The 26,198-nt window shown below is 45.6% G+C and overlaps 1 protein-coding gene across 1 annotated transcript; it reads right to left on the reverse strand.

The window, feature by feature from the left end:
• Window positions 1-87: 87 nt before the first annotated feature.
• On the reverse strand, window positions 88-22,739 carry LOC104338873 (vitellogenin-2). Its single transcript, XM_075424823.1, has 35 exons — window positions 22,700-22,739; window positions 22,333-22,353; window positions 22,013-22,164; window positions 19,989-20,240; window positions 19,678-19,839; window positions 19,375-19,523; window positions 18,914-19,064; window positions 18,649-18,806; window positions 18,403-18,568; window positions 17,779-17,904; window positions 16,541-16,759; window positions 15,906-16,123; window positions 15,692-15,789; window positions 15,142-15,266; window positions 14,371-14,472; window positions 13,640-13,759; window positions 13,351-13,540; window positions 12,919-13,012; window positions 12,110-12,295; window positions 11,764-11,905; window positions 10,755-10,983; window positions 10,491-10,666; window positions 10,084-10,407; window positions 9,686-9,733; window positions 9,438-9,524; window positions 7,923-8,135; window positions 7,688-7,830; window positions 6,208-6,346; window positions 5,377-5,512; window positions 4,071-4,257; window positions 2,666-2,757; window positions 2,090-2,187; window positions 1,850-2,009; window positions 583-744; window positions 88-362 (listed from the first exon to the last, which is right to left on the reverse strand). The coding sequence occupies exons 1-35, from the start codon at window positions 22,737-22,739 to the stop codon at window positions 247-249; spliced, it is 5,181 nt and encodes a 1,726-aa protein (XP_075280938.1). The 3' UTR covers window positions 88-246.
• Window positions 22,740-26,198: the final 3,459 nt, after the last annotated feature.

The raw sequence follows: 26,198 nt of genomic DNA on the forward strand, positions 1-26,198 counted from the left end.
TGGCGGGCACCGCGGGCGGGTGCTGGCGGGGAACCGCTTGTCCGGGGAGAAACGGTCGTGGCCGACGTCTTTTACAGAGCAATGGTTTATTAAAGGATGAAACCCGGCCAAGGGTGGCCGGAATTATCCTCAGGATCTCGGAATAACTGGAGAAGGAGGGGCTCCCGCGGCGGACCGGGCCTCGTCCGCGCCGCCCGGACCGGCCGCAGCCTGGCTCCGGAACGGGCGGGTGCCGCGGTGCGGGCGTCAGGGCGGGCACGGCTGCTGTCGACAGGAGCACGCGGCGTGAGCGGGGACCGCGCTCACCACATCCTCCGGCTTCTGGTCGTGCCTCGTCTGCCCTTCTGCTGGGAGAACGGAGTCTGTGCAGGGGAAGAGAGGAGGCAGAGGCCGTGTGAGGGGTGCGTGTGCGCCGAGGGGTGCGTGTGCGCCGAGGGGTGCGTGTGCGCCGAGGGGTGCGTGTGCGCCGAGGGGTGCGTGTGCGCGGCGGTGCTGGCGTGCCAGCTCGGCCAGCCCCGGGGCCTGCCGCAGGCTCGCGGCCGGGCGCGCGGGTTGTGCTGTGCCCAGGCGCTGCAGGCTCACCGGCTGGGACGCAGTGGAAGCCCACGGAGACGGGCACAGTCCTGGTTGCCGAACAGCCTTCCGCGCAGCGTAGGACTGGCTCCACGGAGAAGCATTTTGAGGCCTTCTTCTCAAATGCAACTGGCTTCTCAATTTTGACAAATTTGCGCTGCAGCTTACAAGCTATAAAATAGGGTTTTTCTTAAAGCACCTACAGAATTTATATCAATAACTTTTTGGACTTCATTTGTAGAGTTAGCAACAACTAAGACCCGTAGATGAACCAAGTGACACAACCTGCGTGAAACTAATCTGACTGAAGTGAGTCGATCTGCAGTCAATGGCTTAGGCTGTGAGAAAACCAGGCATGTGGGGCACAGACCCAAGGACAGAGACTTGCCAGATAGGATCTAGGCAGGACACAGGTGTCCAGATACAAAAAGATACTTGTGATAACCTTGGTCAACTGACATTCGGCTTTACCAAAACTACAACAGCACTTCATTTTGGGGCAATAGTGGCTCCTAGATACCTGTATACCCGCTTCTGCACGGGGCCTAGCGTCACACCAGCCTTGCCATGGCTGAGTGCCTTAGTCCTGAAGCCTCTGTGACGCAGGCTTTCCTGGACCAGTCCCCCCAGGAGAGCTTGATGTAAGAATATATTCCAAAAATGCCACCACGTGCCCAGAGGGCTGGGTTCCACACAGAATGCAGTGCGCCCTAAGGTTATCAATACGTTTGTGGTGTTATTTTTATATAGGACCTGGATGGTAAGAACAGTCATTCCTGGGCTGAAGGTTTCAGATTAGGTTCATCTGCAGCCTGAGGAAATTAAAGCAGGTATTTCCCACCTCAAATGCCCTCTAGTTTTGTAGCCAGGGCTAGATTTTAATTTTTTTTTCTGGAAAACTAAAAACCTGAAAATAACAGAATGGAAATAAAGAATGAAACTATTAAGGAGGACATAAAATGTCTTTTGTCAACAGTCAAACTACCTACTTTTCATACTAACCATCTTAGGGAGTTTTAAGTTTATCATTTTATCTGGGACACACAACCTTCAGGTAACCACGTAGTGCATAAGAAGTTTATATAAAAATGCAACAAAACCAGAACTTGCAGTGAACTAGCAAACTCAGGAGAAACAGATTTTTTTTTTGTCTATGGCCACTAATCACAAAAACAGTGAAAAATAAGATGACTGTACTACAGTTAATATAAGTTATTCAAGTGACTAGTTAATTAGTCAAAGGGAATGACACTGGTATATGTTAGAATCTCAGTACCTCCAGCACAGGGGTCTTCTGAGATGATCCAGGACTGACCAAAACTCACTGCATCTTTAGCTAAATATCCACTGGGCATTTGATATTCCCTTTCCTTCTCAGCATCATATTTTCCACAAATACCACATGTTTTTCCAGTCATCCAGAAAGAAACCTGAATCTTTGTGGAAATAAAGAAACAATGTACTTCACTGTTTTTCTTCTAAACATAAAACCACTGAAAATAATTTTTAAAAATACCTCAAGTCTATGCCCATCATAATATAGTTTATCTATGCCATAATCCGGGGCTTTTAGTGACAGCCCTTCCTTTTCGCTGCTGATCAGCATGCTTGCATCTGCAACAAAAAAGCAAAAAGGGAATTCTTTTAAAAGGGAGTTATTGTTTTAGGGTCCAACCTGAACCACTCATTAAATTCCTGGAGACTTAACGCAGGTTTTAATGTATTTTGAAAGAGATGGGGGAAATGAGAAAGACTGTACTGCTCCCTGCCCTGGAAGAAGCCAAAGCCCTGTGACAAGGGTGGCTGTGGCCAGGGGACATCCAGACACTTGTTCTGTGGGACTCTGTGCTCAGCACGAGGTACTGCAGCCCTGTATTATTTGGTTTGTGCAAAGACACACTGGATCAGTGTCTCTTTCTTTGCTTGTCTTTCTTGCCACCCCCTACAAAAGCCAGCGTGAAGGCATGTTAAAATCACCTAATTGTTTCTCAAATTAAGGCGATCTTTATCTTGAGAGAGGTTTGCAGGATCGCGTCCTCTTCATCAAAAAGATCAGGAAGTATTAGAAGAAATAGGAAGATGAGGCTCTTACCAGAATTGGATGTGTATGGAACATCTGTTGGGGCTTGAACACCATTAATCTTCAACTGGATGAGTCCATTGGAAACATACATGTCAACCTCACTTGAAATAAAGAAATGAGTATAAACAAATGCTTCTCCTACGCCCTACTCAGCTCACAATTTCTAGTCCTGGTATAACCAACACTGCAGGATGCTCGTATCGTTCTGGCATGAATCCCCAGCTGCCCTTTGGGAGGAAAATTGAGAGCGCGCGGGAAAGCGTGCCAGGAGGAGTGCTCACAACACACCTTTCCCTGGCTTTACTCATCTCTGAGCGTCTGCTTGTGGCCGCGGGTCAGGCGGGAAGACACCAGGCTGTAGGGACCCTTGCTGCAGAACAATGTAATTGCTAGTATGTTCGCGTAAATTGAAGGTGCTTTACATTTCAAAGGAAGACTGGGTTCCCTGCAGCGGTTCTCTTACAGCCTGAATAGACTGTGTATTGTAGTATTTTCTTCAGAGCGGTGTTTGCTCTAATGAAGAAATATGAAGCTCAAGCACATCAAAGCACATCCATACAGTTGTATGAAACGGTCGAGAGTGATACAGCGACAAGGAATGTCTTTATCACAAGAGATGCAGTCTATAAAACAAGCATCTTTCTGTTCTGCTGCAAAACAGGTGCAGGGAATACTCGTTTCTCTCTGTTCCTCTAACATATGGCGCAGTTAGGCACACAATTTTCAGAAATAATTACTTGTAATGAAACCTTACAGATGAAAGCCTCTTCATGTGCTTTGAAGAATATTCTCTACGATGATTTTGGTATGCATAATGCCATACAATTTAGAGTATCAGACTATACTTTTAACAAGGAACCTGTGATGGCAGAGGTGATTGCTCCAAGACGAAACAAAGCATGTCTTAAATTAGTTTCAAATAGATTTAGAACATTGTGCACCAACTAAGGGATGACCTAAGAGACTGCCTCAAATCTGGGATAAGTAATTCCCTTTTTAGCTACATCCACTTCTCAGCATCTCTGCTGAGGTGACTGTGGGTGCTAATTAGTTCTAATTATTAGCTTGGTGTAGGAGGCCAGACTAAATGATTACAATAGTCCCTTCTGGATTTATAGTTTATGTGTCTACCTGATTACTAAGAACTGAAATAAGATGGTTAAATACTAACAAATTAACGAAGAATTTTGTGCAGTAAAGACTTCAGGTTACTGTGAACCTCAGATATTTTTCAGAAGCATTTTTGAAAGACAAAATCCCAAATCCCAGCGACACTCCTAGAAATCTTTCCATTGACATCAGTAATTTTTGCATGAGTATTATGCTAGTTCCAATCTGCCCTAACAGTCTGCTCTTCGCATTTGTGACATATTCAGCTGGACATCTATCGGTCATTAAGTTTACAATTACTTACTGGCTGGCGAGTCTGACATTTATTGCTGTAAGGTCAGCAGACCCTTCAAGTCTTTTCATCATCACCAGGAATTTCAGTTCTGGACTACAGTCCTGCACCAAGACATGGTAACAATTTACAGGCATTGAATAGCTAAATTCCACTCCGTTGAAGGTTGTGATCGTATTTTGGAAAACTGAACAATGAGCTGAAAAACAAAAAATCAGTCAAAAGTAATCCTTTTACACTTTATGTAAGACAGTTACTCTACTTCAGATTTGCAATTAAAAAAAAAAAAAGACCATTTTGTGGTTTTACCTATTCCCACATAAAATCAAAGTGATTCCTTCAGGTGAAATATGGGATTTGTAGTAATACAAAAGCAAAACTCTCAGTCCCCAGATAGATTCAATCATTGTGTGACATTAATTCTGCTAACGGCTGATGCTGATGAAACTCTCTGTGGCCTTTGGCTTTTGTAACTTCATTACAGTTAAAAGAATTTCTCAAATGTTGTTAACAGTTCTCATATCATTAACACTAGAGGAAAGTCATTAAAATGCTGCAGTCTTTATTGAGTCATAAGCAGGATTAGAAATGTTAGAAGGTGGGGAGGAAAAAAGCCACACTGTAGTAAAATTCTCCCTTTTTCACTGTAATGGGATTTTGTTGGGAATCAGCTCTGATTAGAAATTATTTTACAGCAATTTTAATTAATATGGGCTGGTTTTGGTGTTTACCAAAGAAATATGCACAGGTGTGATATTAGCCCACTGATTTCAAGCAAAATGTGACTCCTTATCCCAGGATTACATAAAGCTTTTCCATTTAAAATTTACCCTGAGTAAGTATAATGTGATTGGTTCTTAATACAGCGTGAATGAAACAATAATCCCTTCAAAATCAAGTGCAGGAGGTGAAATTAATGGGTATACTTTTGAAGCTGTTCTAGCTTCTACATAGCAGCACTAATCAAACAGAGCACCCCAAGTCTGAGGTCACTTAGATGTCCCTCTCGTAAATTTTGTCATGTTTTTTTCTTCACAGGCAATCTCTGCAGTGCAGCTGAAATGCATGCTTTTGGGAATGGATGCTTTTGGAGTCACTCCTCAGCATGGCGATGAATATTTAATCTTACTAATATGTTTCCTTTTCTTTAAATCTTTGCAGCCTCACAGATTTTCATACAGATGGGTTTATTTCTATCTGAAATCCAAATGATTTTTTAAGTAAATGAAAAATAATTTCAAGTCATGTCAAAAGTATAAATCATATTTACAGAATCTGCAAAGTCAGTCAGTGCTTGTGTGGATAGTTAATTGCTGACCTTTCAAGTTTTCAATGATTGAAAGTGTTGCTTGGGAAAAGACGTTCCGTTCAGGGGATGGTAGTGTTGAGATCGGTGTACCTGGGCTTGAAGGGAATGGCAGGGGAAGCCTGATGGCTCTGTCATAAATCGTGAGCTGAAAATCAGTCAGAAAACAAACGTGAATGTAAATGCAAAATACAGCGTAGAGGTGAGACAGCATTTTCCTGTAATGTTCAGAGAGGACGGTACTGACTGAAATCTAAATTAGAATCTAGATTTAGGTCAGAGCTAAAAATAAATCACGTCCTCTGTCTACAGCATGAAATAGCTCTACTTCTACAGTTTGACACATCTGCAACCTATAGAATAGCAATGCTATAAATTCACCAATTTGCATGTTTCTGGGGAGTTGTACGTCACGTTTGCTCACAGTCCAAATAGTTTGCTTACCGGACATGCACACCCTCTCCTTGCCTATACGTTGAGGCCATCAATACACTATTTGACTGTCATGCTTCTCTACAGCCTGGTTTTATTGTTTTCCAAGACACAAGGAAATCTATCATCTTCCAGAATATTTGTGGAGGAGTGGTCTATTTAATAAGTTATTGTTAATGTGCTATCAATCATGATGGTGGTTTTGTAACCTGTTGCTTATTTCATGTTTTTGCATGCTACATGAGAAAGAGAAATGTGTTGTAAGATATTTTCATAATGGAACCAACTGCGTGATGGGAACTTCTTTATAGTTTAGTAAATTAAAAAAAAACCAGTGGGTTAAAAAAGCTATTAACCTTCGACTGCATAAGTACTGAATGCTTCAGGATAAAAGACAGTGGAAATAATTACCTCAGGTAGCTTGAGGACCACGTTGCATGTTCTTGGAGATGTCAGAGCCATAACCAAGGTTGCCTGGTGAGAGGGACCGTGCCGTTGCCTTTGGGAATACCCAAGCACATACACAGCTCCTGGAAGAAATGAGTAGAACCTGGAAAAGGAAGTAAGTGATTAAAATTATCCATCTTTGAAAAAAAGGGTTATCATTTGTTCAGACTAAAATACCCTCATAAAGCAATATGCACTGTGTGTTAGACGTGTTTTGTGTCAGGGTTTGGTAACACGTGGTGTTGTGTATGGGAGGAGGGGCAGGCAGATTTTAACTGTTAGTGCGTGAAACATTCTTCAAGAGACCGTATGGCGGAGTGATATGAAAAGTATAGCTAACTTGTTTTAAACAGATTCAGTCTTTAAAAGTAGGCACCAATTACATAAAAACTAAAATACTAAAATGCTAAAAAATAGATGACCTGGTATTAGTGTGTCAGTCTTGCACTGGTAACTTTTAGGAAGGATCCTTCACTCACTAAGATTGTCAATGGGTTGGCAGGGGGATCTCTATGATCAGGTTCCCTTACAGGCTTGGGGCTCAGATAAAGAAACACAGAAAATATTCCTTTGAAAAAAGGCATAGTCTAGAGCAGAAAATAGCTGAGTTTTATGGCTTTGCTTCAGAACAGTCAATTGGATGATCTTATCCCCTATAATAAGGGCAGATAACAGCACTTCAGGTACCTCAGTCTAATATAAAAAAGTATCCTCTTGAGTAGACGTTTTTTAACAAAATCACCTGTATCCCTTTAACGTGAAAGCTTGTGTTGCATGCATTTTTAGGTAACTGAGTTGTCGTATCTGTCTGTATTTTGGTAGCACTATGAAAAAAAGATTAGGCTTTGATATGGAACTGTATGTTATTGTGGGCAAAGGCATGTATGAATACAAGGAATGAATGAATACGACAGATACTCTATATATATGGATAGACACACACGTGAACTGAATCCAGCTGTTACAGTTTTCTTATGCAAAGTGTCATTTGCTATTTAGTGTGCAATAAGCCTTACGGGAAGTATTTGTATCACCTTCTTCAGAAGCTGGCGGTAAGGTGCCTGTGCTAGGAAATTACTCTCCCTCTACAGTCAGCAAGATACAGACTCCTTCAGAGAACCAAGGTTAGGCTTCTGCTCTGAGCCTCCATCGATTAGGAAGCATCAGGAGACCAATTTCCTAATTCAAGCACTTTAAATTAGAAGTCTGCAATAGAGCAGGTGAATCCCAGCATCCCCTTTGTTTCAGGCAGTTTTCCCACAAGACAAAATGCACTGTGCTTTGAGGGAATGAATACACAGACAAAACAGACACCCGTAATCTGATTTTATAAAATCATATTGACTACGGGGAATTTTTTCAGCTCAGAAATTGCAGAACTGAATCTGTAATTATCTGGAGCATTGACACAGGTGAATTTCCAAAAACTAAAGTAAAATCTCACCATCTTGCTGTTGTGCGGACTACTGAAGGTACTTTTGGCCACTCCAGCTTGATCTGCATAGCTGGATAAGCAGAAAATTGCCCTGTTGCAATCTGAGTAGCAATCTGGTAGTCCTGGCAATCTTTACCCCATTTAAGAGAACCCTAGTAGAGGGGAATATATGTATTTTTGTATAAAACATAGTAAGATAATTGTATTTCATTTACATTTGAGATAATTATTATTTTAAACTTACCGATACTTTATCGGAATTTATTACTGAAGCGTCAGCACAGAGTTTCCATTTACTTGATCCTGTGATGCTTGAAACAAACACCTGTATCCTTGACCTCGTGGGCTGTGCATCGGCGTACAGTACAAGCTGTAGCCCCGTCGGCGGCTTGTTCCTGTGGACGGCACGAAGGACTGCAGCCAGTACTGGTGGCTTGCTGTCTCCCAAGAATTTAGGCTTAAGTCAGCAGAGAGGAAATACAGACCAAAGACATAAACAAAGCATTAAAGTTACTATATTAAAACCACAGATAAAAAGTATTTGTAAAGGAAAAGTTTCATTAAAAAAGTCTTTTTATGTGGAGTACGGGACAGCGTCATAGATCATCGCTCGATCTGTTCAGTTCATATGTAGTTTTGCTGCAGTCTTTCAAGGGAGAGCTGTCGCGACCAATCTAAGTGAAACAGTAGTGTTGGGAATCTTTTTGCAACGTAATTACAGTGTAACAAAAGGAAGTATGGAGTATGGCTCTGCTGCGTAAAGAACCAACTTTACCCAGCTCAGCACTGCTCTCTTACCAACCTGTAGTTTAGCTAATGGCCTTTTTGATAAAATCAGTTTATCCACCTGTTTAAAACCACGAGCTGTGTTGACAGAGGGGTTCAGTGCAGTCCAAAGTGTGGTACTTGCATGGGGCCCCATTCGAAGTGGGAGCCTTGTGCCCGGCAGCATCGTCCGTGGGGGCTGTGATGGCCCTGAGCTGTGGGGCAGGAGTCTCGCCTGGCGTGGGGAGAGCCACTGGTGGAACAAGCTGTGGGGCAGCTGGTCATCCCTCTGTTGCCAGGTCCAGGTGACAGAGACCCGCACAAGGGTCAGCTGAGGCAGAGCTGGTGAGGGCTTAGGGTGAATGGGGAAAGTTTACTATTTTGTAGGCATTGTAGGTCATTGTCGGAAATGTATGAGATTTTCCTTTCATGAAATCTGCTCCAGATTCCATCAGTTCTTAAGGACCAGGTACCATTAACTATGTACCATGCAGTCATTCCTGAATAAACACCTGGGTTGCTCTCAAAGTTGGAGCATTACTGCAAAATCAGGGTCCTTTCGAAGGGTTATATGATCCTGCTAACAAGAACAGAAGTACTTGGCAGTGACGACCTAGTGAATGAAGGAGTGGCAGAGTCAAATCCTGAACTTTTACAGAGAGCTATGGAATAAAAAATATACCTGAACCCAGTGTCTGATCAAGCTTCTAAAGTGTTCTCGTTTTTATAGTGAGCTATTTACTGAGTAACACAAATTTCAACATATACAGCAATACATTCCAGTTTAATTTAAAAATGTAGCCTGTATTGAGTGAATATTGAAAAACATTCAATGGCTATCCAATATGCTCACCTTTATAAAACAGGAAACAATTTTCTTTCTATACATTACCTACTAGGCTAAATCACCGTATTTTTCCTCTTCTGTTATAAACATACAATAACTTAAAATCCAGAGTAAATGTTTTTGTTTCTTGTAGATTATGACACTCACCTGAGACATGGCTCTAGAGTTGCCTTCATCACTAGCTGAAGAAGAGGAGGAGCTGATGCTGCTGTTCAGCACTTCACTTCCTGAGTCCTGCAAAAACAGAGAATCATCTTGAAGCAAGTTGTTTACCATTGGAAGTTGTTGCAGAATTAATTTCTCATATTTTTATACTCAGAGAACTAGGCTCTAACTGCGGCAAAGCTAGTGAGAGCACCTGTAGGGTCTGCTCACAGTATAAGCTGTAACTGTACCTGTGCATGTGCTGGCTTGAACCAAAACCGGTAAACAGGTAGCTTTGCCTGTGAAAATAGATAGTATGTAAGTTGATCCAAGAGAAGGCAAAGAACTAGCTTTTGACAAATGCATTAAAAAGTTCGGTATTGAGTATAGAAAAAGGGCAAAACAAATTTTTTAAACATTTGAAACTGAAATCTTCTGAAAAGTGAAACTTCTGAACTTCAGAGAACCAGAGAGGCTAAGAAGGGGAAAAAGCTCTTCTGAGTGGTTACCTTGTGCATCCGGCAGCAAACAGACACCCTCCGCAGTCTCTTTTCGCTTTCTTTGGTCTATGTTCTATGGACACAATTTCCTGATGTACAAAAACGTTCACTACAAGGATATATAAAAAGGTCCAGCCTGGGTGAATTACCTGTTGGTTGGAATAGTCACTGCAGTGCCTGTCTCCAGAGTGGTCTTCGCTGCTGCTGCTGCAGATTTTACTGCTAGCAGAGCTGACATCGCTGCTGCTGCTTCTCCTGCCACTGCTGCTCCTGCTGCCGCCATGCTTCTTCCCAGAGTGCCTTCTTTCATCTTCTTTGTGTTCATTCCCAGGCTCTCTACCACCAGCAGAGGAAGCAGTAGAAGAAGACGAACTGGAGACGGGGGTTGCACTGGGCGCTGCCCAGAGGTCTGTAACTGCAGTCTTATCTTTTCTGCGAACCCGTTTCTTATGGTGCCGTGTTTTATTTGCGACCTCCAAAAACAGTTCAAAGCATTATGAATTTGTAGCTTGTTCTGTAACATATATTTCCCTCTTCAATGCTCAAAGTCTCTTACCTTGAACACATTTTCAATGCCTAGAATCTTCTTCAGTTTAGCTTGAATGTCCTCATACAGAGATGTCTCGTCCTCTTCTTTAGACCTTGAGCTTGCTACACCAATGATTTTGGAAGCTGCTTTGGATCCTGCCTGAATCTCCAGCTGCATTGTGTCAATATCAGCATCTGTATGAACTGAAGGCGAGATACTTACGTTCCAAGGTTGTGCTGCTTGAGCAGCATTCACAGAGATTGACCGAAAAGCTTGTTGTCATGACTGTACCTGGCTTCAAAACTATCTTGGCTTCAAGTTCTCCGACGAATTTGTGCAGATAGGTATTACTTAAGAAAGGAGAATTTCGTGACTTTAGGCTGAGACAAGCAGAACATCCCAAACTCTCAAATTTACTACAGAAGATGCGTGCGTAAAATCTTCCTCCTACACTGTGGTGATGTGCCTCTTCTGAACCTTGCTGGTATCCTTTGGATATCACACTAGGAGTATTGCTTTGCTGCATTAAACAGAAATATGGCAAATAAAGATATTTTCCACAAAAAAATTGCCACCGCTCTTAAAATCTTTCCTCCTACTAATGAAGAGAATGATGACAGTCCTGCCGAAGTAAGGAAGCACTACTTAAAATTAGACGTCCCAGCACTGGAAACAGTGGGGTTTCCTCCAAAGTGCTCTGTGGAAGAGGACAGCTCTCCTACCCAGCCTCTCCAGGCAGTGTTTCACAAACACACTTCCCAGTAAGAACCTGCAGGGCTCTTTGGAGGGGCTATTTCTCTGCATCAGTTTTGGGCTATTGGGCCTCCTGCTTCAAGTCAATCTGTCCTTCCCACGACAGCCTCAGAAGTTGAAAAGCACATAAGAGAATGGGCTGCTGCAATCCACTGTAGGGATTACCTCAGGATTTGGGGAAAAAAAAGTATGTCCTGCCCAAGAGCCATCTTTTCAACATTGCTCTGGCTCGGAAAAAGAGGGATATTGTACAAAGGGTATGAATTTCACACACCCTCCCCATGACTGTGAAGGCATAGGAAGACATACTGTCAAAGCAACCCTACCTGCATGAGATGATGAGAGTGAACAGACTGTGAATGATCATGTCTCAAACCCGCTGGGACTTACGTTAAGCTTGGTTTGGGATATGTCAGGCACCTGCTGAATCTCAGTTTCTGTGTCTGTGATCTGACTGGCCAGCTGCTGTGTTGGGGATGCTCAGCCCCTCTGAGGAGCTGTCTGTTCTCTATGTGTCTGCAATACACATGGTGGAAGGCCTCATTACCTTCCAGCTGCCAGGTCTTGAAGATCTTTCTGATGTCTGAAGTGGCTGGTCGGAGATGCTTGGTACTTCTTTGGGGAGAAGCTGGGATTTCTTTTCGGAATCTGCTTCTTCCATGTTCCTTGAAATTGCATAAACTTCACTCCTGTGGAGGTGATAAATGGCATACATGTAACATCTTCTGATTTTGCTTATCTGTCTTTGCTGGTGCAAAAAAGACAATGTAAAGTTTTCTGTGGCTGCCAAGGTACTGCAGAGCCTAACAAGGAGCTGTAAGTTCATGATTTTACAACAGGGAGCTTACGATTAGTGACACATAACAAGCAAAATGCCACAAGGTCTTCCGTACCTCACAGCAGTGAGCTCAACCTCCTGACGGCAGGGAGGGGTTTCAATCTTCAAATTTTTCTCTTTCATATTTATCCTGGCATCAAATTTCATTGTAGTGTTGGCACTGAACTCTGCGTGAAATTCAAGACCACTCTGGAAGTACTGTGTGTTAATCCCCATCATCGCAATCATATGAAAATATGCCCTGAAAGAGTGGGGAAAAAAAGCTGAAATGCCGCTGGAAGAGGTGAAGGGATTTATCTGATAATCGAAGCTAACATGGACCATCTCACTGCTTTGTCACTGATAGATTGCTTGAGGACAAGCCAATGATGGAATCTTCTAGATTGTGCCTAGTTTATCATTGTTATCACTATTATTATTATCATTATTACTACTGTTGCTTTTGCTTCTGGTTTTGTGGATCCAGAAACATTTCCCTTTTCCCCCTGGAGTGCTGCCAGCTTGTGCCAGGTGGTGATGCGATTCTGTGTTGAACTTGTAAAAACCTGTTCATATGTAAGCAAATACGTCTTCACAGCTTAGCATCTTTAGCCACTGAGCAGGTAACAAATGCGAGCATTTTTAGCCATGGCAGAACAGCACAGCATCCCGTGTGTGGGATTCAGTGCACACTGCTACGTTTGCAGGGTCGTAAAGCATCAGGTGACTACGCTGCTTTCTTGCAACTTCACAGCTCTGGACTAGCGCAGCCACCCCAAATCCAGGACAAGTAAGACCCCTGTATAACAACATGTGATCACAAATCTATTTCAAATATAAATATAAATGCTGGTGTGTGTATGTGAAAATATATGCCATTTTTACTTTGGCTTGATGTCGGCACAAATATCCATGTTGGTTTCCAACAACTGTGAAGGTCTAAAATTGTCAGATAGTGGCGGTGATATCTGTATATCCACTGCAAAAGACAGACAGGAATTATACAAACAGCAAAACAATAAATGCTGGCGATACAATGTTTTCAATAAGCATAGTAGTTAACACATGGGCAGTGCTTTTACATTCTGAAATACTTTACGTGACTATTTAAAGATTGCTACTCTAAACCAGAGTAATACAAATATGTCCCGAGAGAAATACGCTAATTACTTCTCAAACCCTTTGGAGGTAGCTGAACACTAAGGTTTCCACATTACAAGAGTATTTTTCGAAATTATAGAGGAATTTAATTTCAGCAGAGGGACTGGACCTGCAACTAGTGTGGGGAGACTGCTCAGTCTGGCATCCCCAGCTCACCGTCGGCCGCAGCCCCAGCCAGCACGGTGCCGCACAGACTCAGCTGCAGCGGCAGGCCGACCGCCGTGGGGATGATGTGCTGCAGCTCGCCCACCATCACCGGCAGGGTCCATTGGCCTGAAATGCCTTGCTGGACGCCTGCCACCACTTTTTTCACCACTGGCTGCCAGTCTGATGATCCAGTTAGACTCTGAAAGCAGAGAAATAGGTTAGGTAAGTAGGTGAGAGCAGATGGGGAAGGGAAATTATTCAGGATTGCAGACAAAAAGGACAACAGCCTTGTCAGTACCCTCATGGTCTGCTGAATGGCATCTTTATCAATGTCAGCAAAGGCAATCTCTTGGCCCAATACTTTGATATAGGCAGACACCAGGGGGTCTTCGGGAGGCAGTTCTTTCCATCCCAGAAGCTGCAGTGTTAGGGAGAGATGGGGAGAAAGAAAAGCAGCAGATAATGTTACTTCAATTACAGTAATATATTAGCAGAGAGTAGATCCCACCTGAAAGATGCTAACCATGGTTACTTGGCCAAAAACTGATGTATGTCTTAGAAGTGTGAACCAATGTGGCCTTTCTTATGTTGCATAACTGGCTTCAGTGGGAGTTTCCCCATGTAAGGGTGAGAGTGAGGTAAGGACATGGTAATTTCTGCTGCTGTAAGTAGTGGGTTACACCCAAGGACTTATGGACAAAAATCTTATTTAAGAATCATTTTAAAAGAGAAGAGCAACTACTTACTGTGTTTTAACATACACCTTAAAACACGTGAACTTTGGCTGCCAGCATCACCATCAGCTTTTGTACTGTCTATTAAGGGCTGACACATGTCGAGTGAAAAGGTGGCACCCGTTGGCAGCGTAAGTATCATGTAAGGACATCTCTCTGTGACCGAACAGGACGACTGACTCCTTGCTCACTGAAACCTCAAAGGGACAGCTCGGTGGGTGGGTGGGTGATGCAACCCTGGCGCTGGCAGGAGCTGTGTATTGCGAACCGATCGGCAGAGTGCGTCGGGACATACCGTTTTACCGAGTTCCTTCAGTGTCTTGTATGTGTCGTACTCAGCAAAGGGTATATTCTGCTTCCTGATAAGCTTGGTCAGGCTTTGTGACCGGAGAGCCACCTGTAGGAAAAAGAGTCAGGTGTCGCAGCCTGAGTACAAGAGAGGCCAGGAAAACCTTTGTACCTGGTGTTACGCTCACTGAGGCCACTCTAAATACACATTTCACCAAGGCATTGCACTTATAAGGCTGTGTCTACCTGGCAGATGACTGCAGGCCATGGATGCAGATGCTGAGGACATGCTGAGCCAGCTTTGAATTACTCAGCAGGGATAATTTTAGGGGAGCGCAGAGCTCAGCCCAGGCTACAAAGCTTGCCCAAGAAGCTGAGTAAATGCCTGCATGCTGTTACATGGAGCTTCATGCTGCCCCGGCTGAATTGCTGGCTGAAATTTAATTTCAGATGCTATTTCCCTGTACTTATGCAAAGTACCCTGATGCCATGTGACTTTAGGCAGGCAGATGAATGAGCTGCTGTGTAAGCTTTCCTCTGCTCACCTAGATTTTCATGCCTATATTGAATGTGTTCATTGATGAATGTATGTGTCAAGAAGTCCAAATAAAAGAAGAAGCCGAAGTAAAATCATAATCATTATCTAAATTTTCTCTTCCACATCCACCCTCACAGCCAGAGACGGAGTTAAACACTACATCACAGTCCAAACATCTTAACAAGTAATACTATTTGTAGCTGGCTTGCATCTAGCTGGCTGTTTTAATGAAACACTTACCTCGATAATATCCATGGCAGTATTTGCATAATATCCTCTTACTTTTGTGATTATATCAGAGGGAAACACGCTGCTGGGACTGTTCATTAGATAGACCCTCCAAATGGCACCAGCTTGATATTCAGCTATCACAGGAATAAAAAGCAGCAGAGATTTTGGTTAGGGTCTCCGAGGTGTCCGATGCATGTGAGCCACCTCAGGTACATGCTGTAGTAGATCACATGGGGTTCTGCCAACATTCAGTCCCACAGGTCCTCAAGTTTTCAACCTCAAGTGGAGAACTGTGTCCTAGGGCAGAGTCAACACAACCACAGTAACTGAAGAAGCGGGCCTAAATCCATGTGCAGGCACTGCTTTCCCCAGCAGATACCCAGAGAGCAGTGGAGCACCCTCAGGGGATTTTGCATGTTAGGACGCTCTTGTGCTTTTTCTGTTTCAAGAGTGCACTAAACTCACAGCCCATGACTGGATTTTGGGTGAAAATCACGGAACATGACAGAGGCATTTGGCTGCGTAAGGTGACGCAGTGAACAGGACAGCTGGTACTCACAGGAATAATCGCCGACATGAATGACCTTGCTGTAACGGTAGCTCATCCTGTCAAGCCTGGGGCTGAGTAGTTTAATGGCAATGTTGCAAGCAGAAGATCTGAGTAATAAAGAGTTAAAATGATATGAAGATAGTCAACTGTGACCAAATTCTTAGAAAACTGCAAGAAAAAAATCACCATTTGCTACTAAAAATGTACGTCTTCCTCTACGTACAGATTATAGAGCTGTGGGATCCTGCCTGCTGCCAAAGCCTTCATGTGTGAATACGTGAAGCTGGCTACTTGTAGGCTGGGCTCCGTCAGCAGCGAGCTGGCCATAGCTGTGACAGTTGGAAGAGCAGGCTTAGTTTCGAAGAGGACAATACAAGCCACCATCCGGACGTTAGGAGCAAGTGTGTTGTCCATAAAGACCTGGAGTGAGATCTCCCTTACCTAGAGAAGGAAGATACAACCTGTGAGCACCTTGTAACTTCTTAGTGCGAAGTGGTTCATAAACAGTGCACATGTGATCTGCAGTGAATGGAGAACAAAACCCTGAACAGAGACTTGAGCGTGCGACCTGTCACTGAAAATGAAGATATTGGTGGGCCCACAGTGAACAGGGCTGGAAGGAACAGCCATTAGTAATGGGCGCAGTGTTGCTGCGACGAAAGCAACATCTTTCCCAAGATATCAGCAATGATGGGGTGATGTCAGGAGTTTGCAGTGTGGGCAAGAGGAAGACCAGTAACTGAGAAATCTGCCCAGAATTGCTAACATTACCTGATGGCTTTGTTATTCCTCAGTCACTAAGCCAACTCAAATCATACCCCCGTCCAAGACACTTGTTTAAACAGTAATTTCTCCTACTTTTGCAAGGTCTTTTCTGGCAATTTTCCTCAAAGCCAACACAGCATCAACATGAATCCTGTTTGGTAATGCAGCTGCAGCCGAGGAAAAAGTTGGCAAAAACTTCAGGATGGGTTTGATGCTGGCCGGCTCTCCTGCATTGCCGATGGCTTTCAGGGCCAAAGCCATATCTTTAGCATCACCTTTGCTGGTGGCTTCAGTAGCAAGGTCATGGAGTGGCTGAAAACAGAGCAGACTGTGTTAACCTTATCAGGTAAAGATCTTGTAATAATGCATAGAAATGTGCACTACTGTAGCAAGCAAAACAGCTACTGCTGCAGAGCCCTGAGTAAAGCCGTTCAGATTTTCCTCCCAGGAAAAACCTCACCATCATTATCAGGATTGCAAATGTGGAACACGCAAGCAAACTTGGTTTTCTCCTTACGCAGTGCTATAATTGATTTTAAAATGTGCCTGAGCCTGAGTGTAGGAGATAATCCTAGGCGGGCGCCTGTACCAGAGAGTCTGTTGCAAGTGGAAGAGCTGGCGCCAGGTTCAGTCATTCCCTGGGGCAGCTCCACCAACCCTGCCAGCCCGCAGCCCCCGGCCTCTGCGCAGCTGCGGGGTTACGCTTGCGTATTTTTCACTTCCTATGGTGATTGCAGGTTTAATTAAACAGTTCTGCTGTTCTGAGAAGACAAATTACCCTGCTGGTGGCTTGGCTTTGTTTCACGCTTTTTTGGAAGACTTAAACACGTGTCAAACACCAGCAGGCCAGCTCAGTGCTGTGGTCCTGAGTACAACGTCCTGAATGTTCCTGACAGTGACAGGCAATTACGTAGCAGGGCCTCTTTGGAAGCCTTAACCTAAGACACAGCTAGAGCTTTGCTTATATTCACACTTTAGTGCCTTTTAAATGATTTTTTAAGTACACTCTACCTAACATAAAAGTAGAATCATCATTGTTTTTCTTTAATCCTAAATTTGTCATACCTACACTCAGTGCCAAGTTGTTTACAGAACCCATTATCCCCACAGTCTTCTACCACTTACATTTGAAATTCTGAACTGTCAAGACCACGTTTTTGAAAGGCATCAGCTCAGTGTTTCATTCTGTCTTTGCAATTTTGTAGGCAACCACAGCTAAGAGTGAGGCATGCAAACAGCAAGTTACTTAACTGCCGGCATTATGAGGGCTAAATTAGAAGCATTTTAAAAATTTCTTCACCCCTTATGAGGAAGAAATGAGAGTCACCTACCTGAAGAAGTTCAGTTGGACAAAGTGGAGTCTGAGCACAGTATTTATTTACCATGCTACCATATGCCAGGTAAACAATTACTCGATGCATTGATACTTTCTGGATTTGGGGACAGGTCAGAAAAGCCTGCAGAGGAAAGAAGTAGCAGCCTTTAATGCTTCTAGTAATTACAGCTGGTATTTAGTGAAAACTACATTTGAGAAATAAATAGACAAAATTGCTTTGGATTTTTCCTAAATATTTTCAGAAGTTAAATCAAAAGCTAGTCGTTCAACTACAATATAAGTAAATGGACTCACCCCAGTTATACTGTATGCACTTTAAATTTTGGTTACATGATATTATTTCCTTGAGTTTGTCTATCTTTTAAAAAAATATTTTGGCAAAAAGAAATTAGTAGCAGTTTTCTTAGGATTTGTGGGTTTTAACTTCAAATATCAAAGCCATTAAAAATTTTTGGCAACAACTGTTTGGAAACATTTTCTAAAGCATTCCCTATTTTTGTTAATACCTTGCATTTTACAAATTTACAAGAGAATATTTTGCGTCTTTCACTTATAATCCTGTGAATTCATCTTTCAAAGGAATGAGAGGGAGACAGAAGGAAGAGCGATCTGTACTCACTGAGGCATCTTGTAGGGTTTGCTTGTTGGGTGTAACGAAATGGAAGGCGAGAGGGAGAGTCACAGCTGCTTCCCAGATGTTCAGCTTCGCATCGTGAATTTTTTCCTTCAGGAACCTGAATGTGTCAGCAGCTCCAGCAGCACAGATGGCACTCAGGAACCAGTGCCTGCCAGGGGGGACGGGTTGTTATCCCAGTTGCCCAGTGTGCCTCTGTTTGGAAATCCTGGCTGAGGGCAATGCAGTTACCTGTAGGGAAGGTCGCTGCCAAACTGCACCCACAAAAACTCAATTTGATCAAGGGTCACTATACGAAAAAGCTGGACCATTTGTAAGAACTTGGCTGAAGCTTCTTTAGTGGTTCCTTCCTCATTACTCTGCACGAATTGCCGCAGTGTTTCTCTTAACTATGGGAAAAAACAGACAGTTGGAAGGATCCATGCCTAAAATAATTATGTGATGACCTGTTAACCTTATAAATAATGAAAGAGTATGACAAGTAAGGCTCTAATACCTGAAAATCTGGATTTTTAATCCTTATTAGAGGAATTGGCATCTGGAGTAGCTCTCCTGAGAAATGGTAACGAAGACTCCCCTGGTTTTGCAGCTGAGTTTTTGGTGCACTGATGGGAGTCCTTTTAATGTCGACCAAAGACAGTTCTTGTCTTCAAGGGAGAGAAAGAAATGCATCAGTAGCCTTCGATCGCATGTTGTGCGTGGAGGACACATGCAGTGGCTGGAGCAGACTGAAGGGTGCCCAGCAGGACCATTGCATCAGCCACAAACAGGTCATGCACTTCTCAGTTTATGCACTGCTCAGGATTACCTGGAAATGTCACAGGACTGGCGAGGGCTTTCATCAGAGTTTGCCAAAGTCTCCAAGAGGCTGGACAAATGTTTCAGGTGGCCCAGCAAAACCCCCAAATGGCAGGACACGGGACCTGGCTGGGCACTAAGGACACACAGGGTGCCTACCTTGCCTCCACGAGTGCTGCCCCATTGGGTTCATTGAAGGGCGAGATCTGGTACACCTGCTTGGACGTAGCGGATGTCATTAAGGCCCCGCTGTCATCCTTCTTCATCTTGTAAGTGAATGTCACCATGCCCTTAATGTTTCTGACTTTCTAGAAGTGCAAAGAGACCTGCTCACAAGTACGAACAGGCAGTAGTTAACTGAGCACAGATGAGCCAAACTCCCTACCAGCATCTGTGCGATGCGTGAGTGTTTGGCAGTGGCTTACGCCTGAGCGTGGCAGCCTGGCTCTGTGCTGCTCGTACCTGGGGGCAGGTGGGGCAGGGGCGGATGTACGCCATTCCCATGTTCTTCACCGCTCTCTCCTGGCAGTCCGCCAGGTCCTTGCTTTTGGAAATGGTGGCACGGTTATTCTTGCTGTCATCCTGGATAATGTATCGGGTTTGGCAGACGCCTTCAATCCCAGCCTGTGAGTATTGATTAAACACAATGAACTTTCCACTTGAAACAGCAACAAATAGGTCAAAGCATATTGCCTGGGAAGTGTCCGTACAGACAAGTTACTATATAACAGTAAAATGAGAATAAAAGTAAAACCAGAATGGAAAAAACAAACCTCCTGTATTTCATACACATTTTGTGACTTTTTGATGGTCATCTGCAGCATGTTCAGAATCCCTCTCACTAGGTTAGTGCATAGGATGGGACAGTCCTCAGGGGCGAAAATACTTCCAACCCTTCCCCCAGTGTATTCAAACTTAAAAGCTTGGCTGAAACATGCAGTGATGGTCTCTGTGAGCCTTGAAGATGGACTGAAGGGGTCCGTGGGCCAGAAGCCATTGTATTCCTCCAGCTTTGGTGATCGAATCTGTGAACGAAACCAGGAAAAACATTCATCCCATTCATTGCAATAACAGGGAAAATGGGCTCTTCCAGTCCATGGTGGGACACAAGCCACTTGTCCAACACTGCAGGAAACATGCTCCTCCTTGGACTCGTGTGCTGAGCCTAAGAAACATCCTTGAAAATGCAATTTCCGTGAAGGATTTCTGCCAGAAAAATAAGATCACACAATCAACATTCAAAACTTCAGTAAATTTGGTGAAGGTTGCTGGATGAGCGAAACGCCGGCTGCCAGCAATCTGTGCAGAAAGGATACATGCCCATTTGCCCCAGATGACCAGTGAGCACTCCCTGCAGTCTGCAGGGCAGCCAAGCCACTTCTCAAGCTGCCTGCCTAAACACTTGGGGACTGTTCTGGCTGCTGCTCCAGGTTCAGCAAATCCCAGAGCACCAAAGCCTTGCCACAGCTGATGGGGAAGCAGAGATGACCGTGGCTGTGGGACCTCACATGGGAGATCGCGCAGCAGGAGCTGACATCTCGTTCTCTGGAAGCAGCTGTCATCGTTTTGAGCTTATCAAGCTGTAAAGCTTGCACACAAGTCCTTGACTGCTACCTAGTGGGAAGTGCGTGCCTGCATGCACGTGTGTGTCTAGTTGCATACACATACACGCACACCTCCCACCCCTGCACATGAAAGTACATGTTCCTGCGTAGAGGGAAATGCTGTGGCCTTGGTGCTCTGTTTCATTTTAGGTGTTTATAATCAATGCTGCGAGGGTGGCTTTCGTCTTGTCATGTTTGCTCAAATTAAATCCTACTCAAAACCATTGTCTGCAATTGCTAAAGTTGTAGCAACTCTAGCAAGGTTACACAGAGCCTGCAATTGCAGCAGTGTGTAAAGTTTGATAGTAGGTATTCCTTCCCGCTGTTTCAGTAATACACACACAGGATTACAGATCGAGTGAACTCCTAGGACGAATGCTGAGTCCCCTCTTACAGCTTTCTCTCCATGTGGTGTCTTCTAGGTCCCTTTTTTTGTGGTCTTTCATTCCATGCCAGTATTTTAAACTGTTTAGTTTAATCTTTTTTGATGAATAATAGCACTTCCAGATCTGATATCATTATGCCAAGCACAAGCATTACCATTAGAATTCTGCACATTTGAATTAATGCCTATATGAAGAAAAGCAAAAGGAGATAGTGGAGACAGGCGGGAATTTCTCATGTGATATCTGAATTCCAGCGCTGAGCTTTTCTCAGGCTATGGATCAGGTTGATATACATGGATATTTCATGCTTGAATTCTCATTTTCATACTCCAGCTGAGTGTTGCCGTAGTAAAACTGTCGCAGGGCCATTTCTTTAAAGCTGCTTTAGTCCAGGGTGCTCAGGCACTGATGGCAGCAGCGCTGGAGCAGCTCTGGCTCCGTCCCGCAGAGGAGTGGGCTGCAAGGAAGCCTGCGGCGCTGTCTCTAGGTCACTGCTCGTGGCCCAAAGCGGTTTGGCTACAGCCGCAGATACCCCAGCGGCACGGCGCGGGGGTACGGGCTGCAGAGCTCAGTGCCCATGCCCGCACCTCTGCCCACTCTGGGGAGGTCACCACTGCCTGGACAATGATGCTTGGCCTGACGTTGGGCGTACGGGGGCATCTCAGCACCAGGGAGGGCCCTAAGCTTTCGTGTGAGCTTTGTGTCTCTTCGTCATTTATTTTACCAACCTGGAAGTATGAGCGGAATGTCTGTGGCCATGTGATGCTGGCAGGTGGGTGGTGGGTTCCCACGCCCGCGGTGATTTACCTGCAGAAGGTGGTCGCTGCGAGACAGATGGCTGATCTCCAGCTTGCAGGTGAGCCTCACCCCCGCCATTGCCAGGCCTCTGCCGGGCAGCCCGTGCAGGATGGAGCTCTCGTAGCCATAGAGGTAGGTCTTGCCGGTGTGAAAAACTGGCTCTATTGAAAAAAAACCAACAGAAACACCTCCTCACTGTACCTGTTGTGATGTTACTCACAGGAACCATCCCAGCAAAGGGTCAGGCTGCTACCGCTGAAAAATCGGTGCAAGAGTTGGACGAGGCACGGCTGCCGGGGAAGGCAGCGCGGGGGTGGGATCGCACTTACCGAGGTCCTGCTTCTGGCCCCCTGTGTGGGAGGAAAGAGAAGGATCCGTGAGAAACCCCCCATCGCCGTGGGCACTTTACATTCATTATTCATTTACTCCATGTGCTACTGGTTGGCAAACAACCCGTCACGGGCTCCCGGGGTGCACCCCACAGCCCTGGGACACCCAGCCGGCACCAGCCCCACTCACCAGCTCTGCTTGCTCTGCTTTCCCCTGCTGCTAAGCTTAGACACAGAAATCTAATAGTCATCAAAGGGCTTCAGCAAGTGAAGCTGCAAGCATCCCCGAAGGCCCCGAGGAGCTGCAGTTTGCTGGGGACCGCAGTGGCCACCACGGCTCAGCGGTGCTGATGAAGCTTCGACTTACCCACGAGGGCGAGCGCCAGGGCCAGGACAAGCCCCTGCATGCTGAAAGCGACTGAAGACCACAGGGGAAAACGTGTGGCTTTTATACAAGAATTATTAACGGGCACAGTGGATTTTGTTGAGTTATCAACTTTTTATCAACCACTCAAAGCCGTTGAGGGAGAGGGGGTCGAGGACAAGGTGCCGGCTCTTATTGCCAAGCCAAAATCATCACAATTTTTTTCTCACCTCACCAACCGCATGCTCTGAAACGACCTTTCAAAACCAGTGCTTTAAAGTATTAAAATGTAGTTAAAGCCAAAATATTTCTTGTGCAAGAAAAACTACTAATTATTCTTATTTGTTGGGAGCACCTGGTGCTATTGCGATCTGTGCTGACGTTGCCCAGGTTGTCCTGACCTGACCGTAAGGCACGCAGCTTATCTAACTGATAGTGCTCCAGCAGGATTGTGCAAAATCCCGGGGCAGTCCTCCTGTCACACACTGCGCCCACGCCAGCCCTGCTGCGAGCGGGTGACGGCGTGTCCCAGCGCCGCTCAGCCACCGTTCGCCCACCAACCTTCTCCTCCGTGGGTGGGGAAGCGAAGCTGCTGCCCAGCTCCCTGCGGGAAGGGACCAGCTTCACGCACTTTCTCGTCAGCAGAGCAGCAGCTGCTATCCAAGACAGCTTACTTCTCTTATCGCTCTTTAGTTGATGGATTTTTTTTATAATTGAGCAGCTGGGATATAATTTATAATGTCTGACAAACTGTGGATTCTGTTCCCAGATCAAAGATTGCATCTGTAGGATTAAAAAAAAAAAAGTTTTTTTCCTTACCTTCAAAATATTTTGAAGCATGGCAAATACTTCACCGTGGTTTTGCTGGCATGATATTCTGAGCCTGCTTGGTTTACCCCCTTCCCTGGTAAAACTGATGGCACACGATAGAAAAGCTAGGCCATTCGTGCTGTAAGCAGCACTAGTGCGTTTTGTCGCGTCTTTGGAGATTTGGTCAATGGTAAATGTAGCTAAGGGGTTTGAGTATACAGCTACTGGTAATTGAGACACAAAAGCTAAAGTGTTATGGCATAACTATATGCAGCTACACAGTTTTTTTCACAAAAGCCCCTCACGGGCAGCAAGGGCTTGGGGTCAGTGGCAGTGCAAGCAGAAGAGCGCTGCCGTGATGGCAGACTAAATGCAACAATGCTCTGACTTGATGTCTCAAAATTACGACACTGCATTGCTACAACACCGCACTGGGACAGTGACACCGTGAACCGTAACACTCCTCAGACAAAGGGTCCTCGCTTGGGGCTGTGCCCGGCTGCAGGGGCAGGGTCTGCCCCAGGCCCCTGTCCCCCCAGCCCCCTCCCACTGCCCCACGGAGCGGCCGGGCTCAGCTGTGCTGCTGCTCCAGGTGCAGGCGAAACCTGGTGGCGAGGGCTTTGCCTTTGGGGGTTTCTTTATAGAACAGAACCCTCTCATTTTTCTAGAGCATTTCTCCGGTACGTCAAGAATGATTTCAACTCCCAGCCTGTCGCCCCGTGCGCTCGCAGCCTTTTCATGCTTTGTATTTCCTCGGAGGATATAACCTGAATTGAAAAGAGAAAGAAAAGAAAAATTCTAAGAAAACTGTGAGGTGGCAAACAACTTTGCTGTGCTGAGGATCGGCCCTGGACAGCATTTCTGGCGAGCAATGGCAGTGGGGGAGAGGCGGGGGCTGGCCGAGGCCTCCCCGCAGCCCTTCGTGAGGCGGACACCCACAGCGCCCATCCCCAGCAGCCCCACGGGTGCTCCGGCTGCCGCGGCGGTTGGGCGATGCTCACCGCGGGTCTCCTGCCAGGGCGTCACCGCGGAGCTCATTGCGCCCCTCGCGCCTGAGCACCGGGGCTGGAAGACGAGACCCCCCCCAAGCCGTGCTCCAGCCTCGGCAGGCGGAGAAGAGAGGAGCCCCGAGCGCTGGCCCCGCCGGAGCTGTGGGCTTGGGGAGCCCAGCGCTGGGGTCACGCAGAGCCCTGGCTTCTGCTGGATCCGGCCCGAGGTTACCCGGGGAGCCTGTGCTTCCCACCACCGCTCCGCGGGGCTGCCAGGCAAGCGGCCAACCCACCAGCTCACCGTCTTTCTGCTGCCGCCGGGTCGTGCCCATGCACTGCCCGCTGTCAGCTCCCCATCGCTTCGCAGGACAGCACTTGAGCTGTAGGTAACGTTTATGTCTGTCTTTCAAATATATTCCTTTTGGTACTACGGACATTACCTTTCCAAACTATAAAACTCACATCCAAGCTATAAAACTCGCATACGTGCATCGCTAGAAGGTACCAAAGCTGCTGGGGAAAGCAAAATGACACAATTTTTACAAAAATGTCCTGAAATGTCAACAAAAACCAGCCAGTCATTACCTCTCCACCCTCTGTGGTCACAGGTAAGTGTCATTTCTCTTCATTGGTTTCTACTGACTTTAGCCACCAAATCACTTGTTTCTTTTTTAGTTAATTTACTGTTGATGTACATTTTAAATGACTTAGTAGGATCACATTCTGGTTTGCATTATCAAACCTAAATATAAAAATGAATGTGTAGTTAGTCAGTGATAAAAATGGCTGGACGTGTAGGTATTAATTGGGAGAACACTGGTGAATTAAGGCAGGTAAACTGAGTACAATACTATTTCTATGGAGATTTTTGCAAAACCCCTGATGACTTCAGCTGCCAAGAATCTCATTGGCATCAATGGTTATGTCTGCACCGTCTCCTAAGGCAGTTCTCTGAAAAACAAATCCACCCAGCGCGCATGCTCGGCCTGCAAGCACAGCCTTTGGGACAAGCAGAGAACATCTTACATCTCCACAGGAATCTTTTGGGCTCCAGCACTCCGGGCAGACGAGCACATCCCTCCCCACGCCCACACCGGCCTGCAGCGGGCGGGCAGAAGGCAGAGTCCACCTGCTCGTGGTGGCCACAGCAAGGGCTCGTGCTGGGCACCGCGGCTGGGGCATCTCACCCAACATGCAAAGGTCTGGCTCTGCTTCGGACTCTTTGGCAGGTGCTGTGTTTGGGTAACTCCACCGCGTCCTGTTCAAAGACCCCTGATTCGCATTAGCTTCTACATGTGGTGCACCAGGAACATAACGTGTTCTTGAATCCCTCAGAGCAGCCTTGACCAGCGGCATGAGGTTCAGGGAGATACTCCCTGATCTCGGTGTTCCCTACGGCAGCGCTGGCACATCATTATTGCAGAGCAGCATGGCTGCACTGCTGCAGAGGGTGCTGCATCACACGGAGGTGCTCAGTTCCCGCTCGGGGTGCGCAGGATCCCAGCACCAGGGAATAAAGCCCTGTGGGAAACAAGCAGGAGCCTGGTACCACTGCTCAGCCCACAGCCCTGATGGGGCCTGACACAGACACATGCCTGCTACGCAGAAGACTCACAGACTCAAGAAGTCTACAAAATGGGGTGTGAGGAGAAGAAACACAGACCTCCTCTTTCCATAACCAGTGAAATAAGGAAGCCTTCATA

The sequence above is a fragment of the Opisthocomus hoazin genome, chromosome 6 (genome assembly GCF_030867145.1).
Source record: "Opisthocomus hoazin isolate bOpiHoa1 chromosome 6, bOpiHoa1.hap1, whole genome shotgun sequence".
NCBI classification, from domain to species: Eukaryota; Metazoa; Chordata; class Aves; order Opisthocomiformes; family Opisthocomidae; genus Opisthocomus; species Opisthocomus hoazin.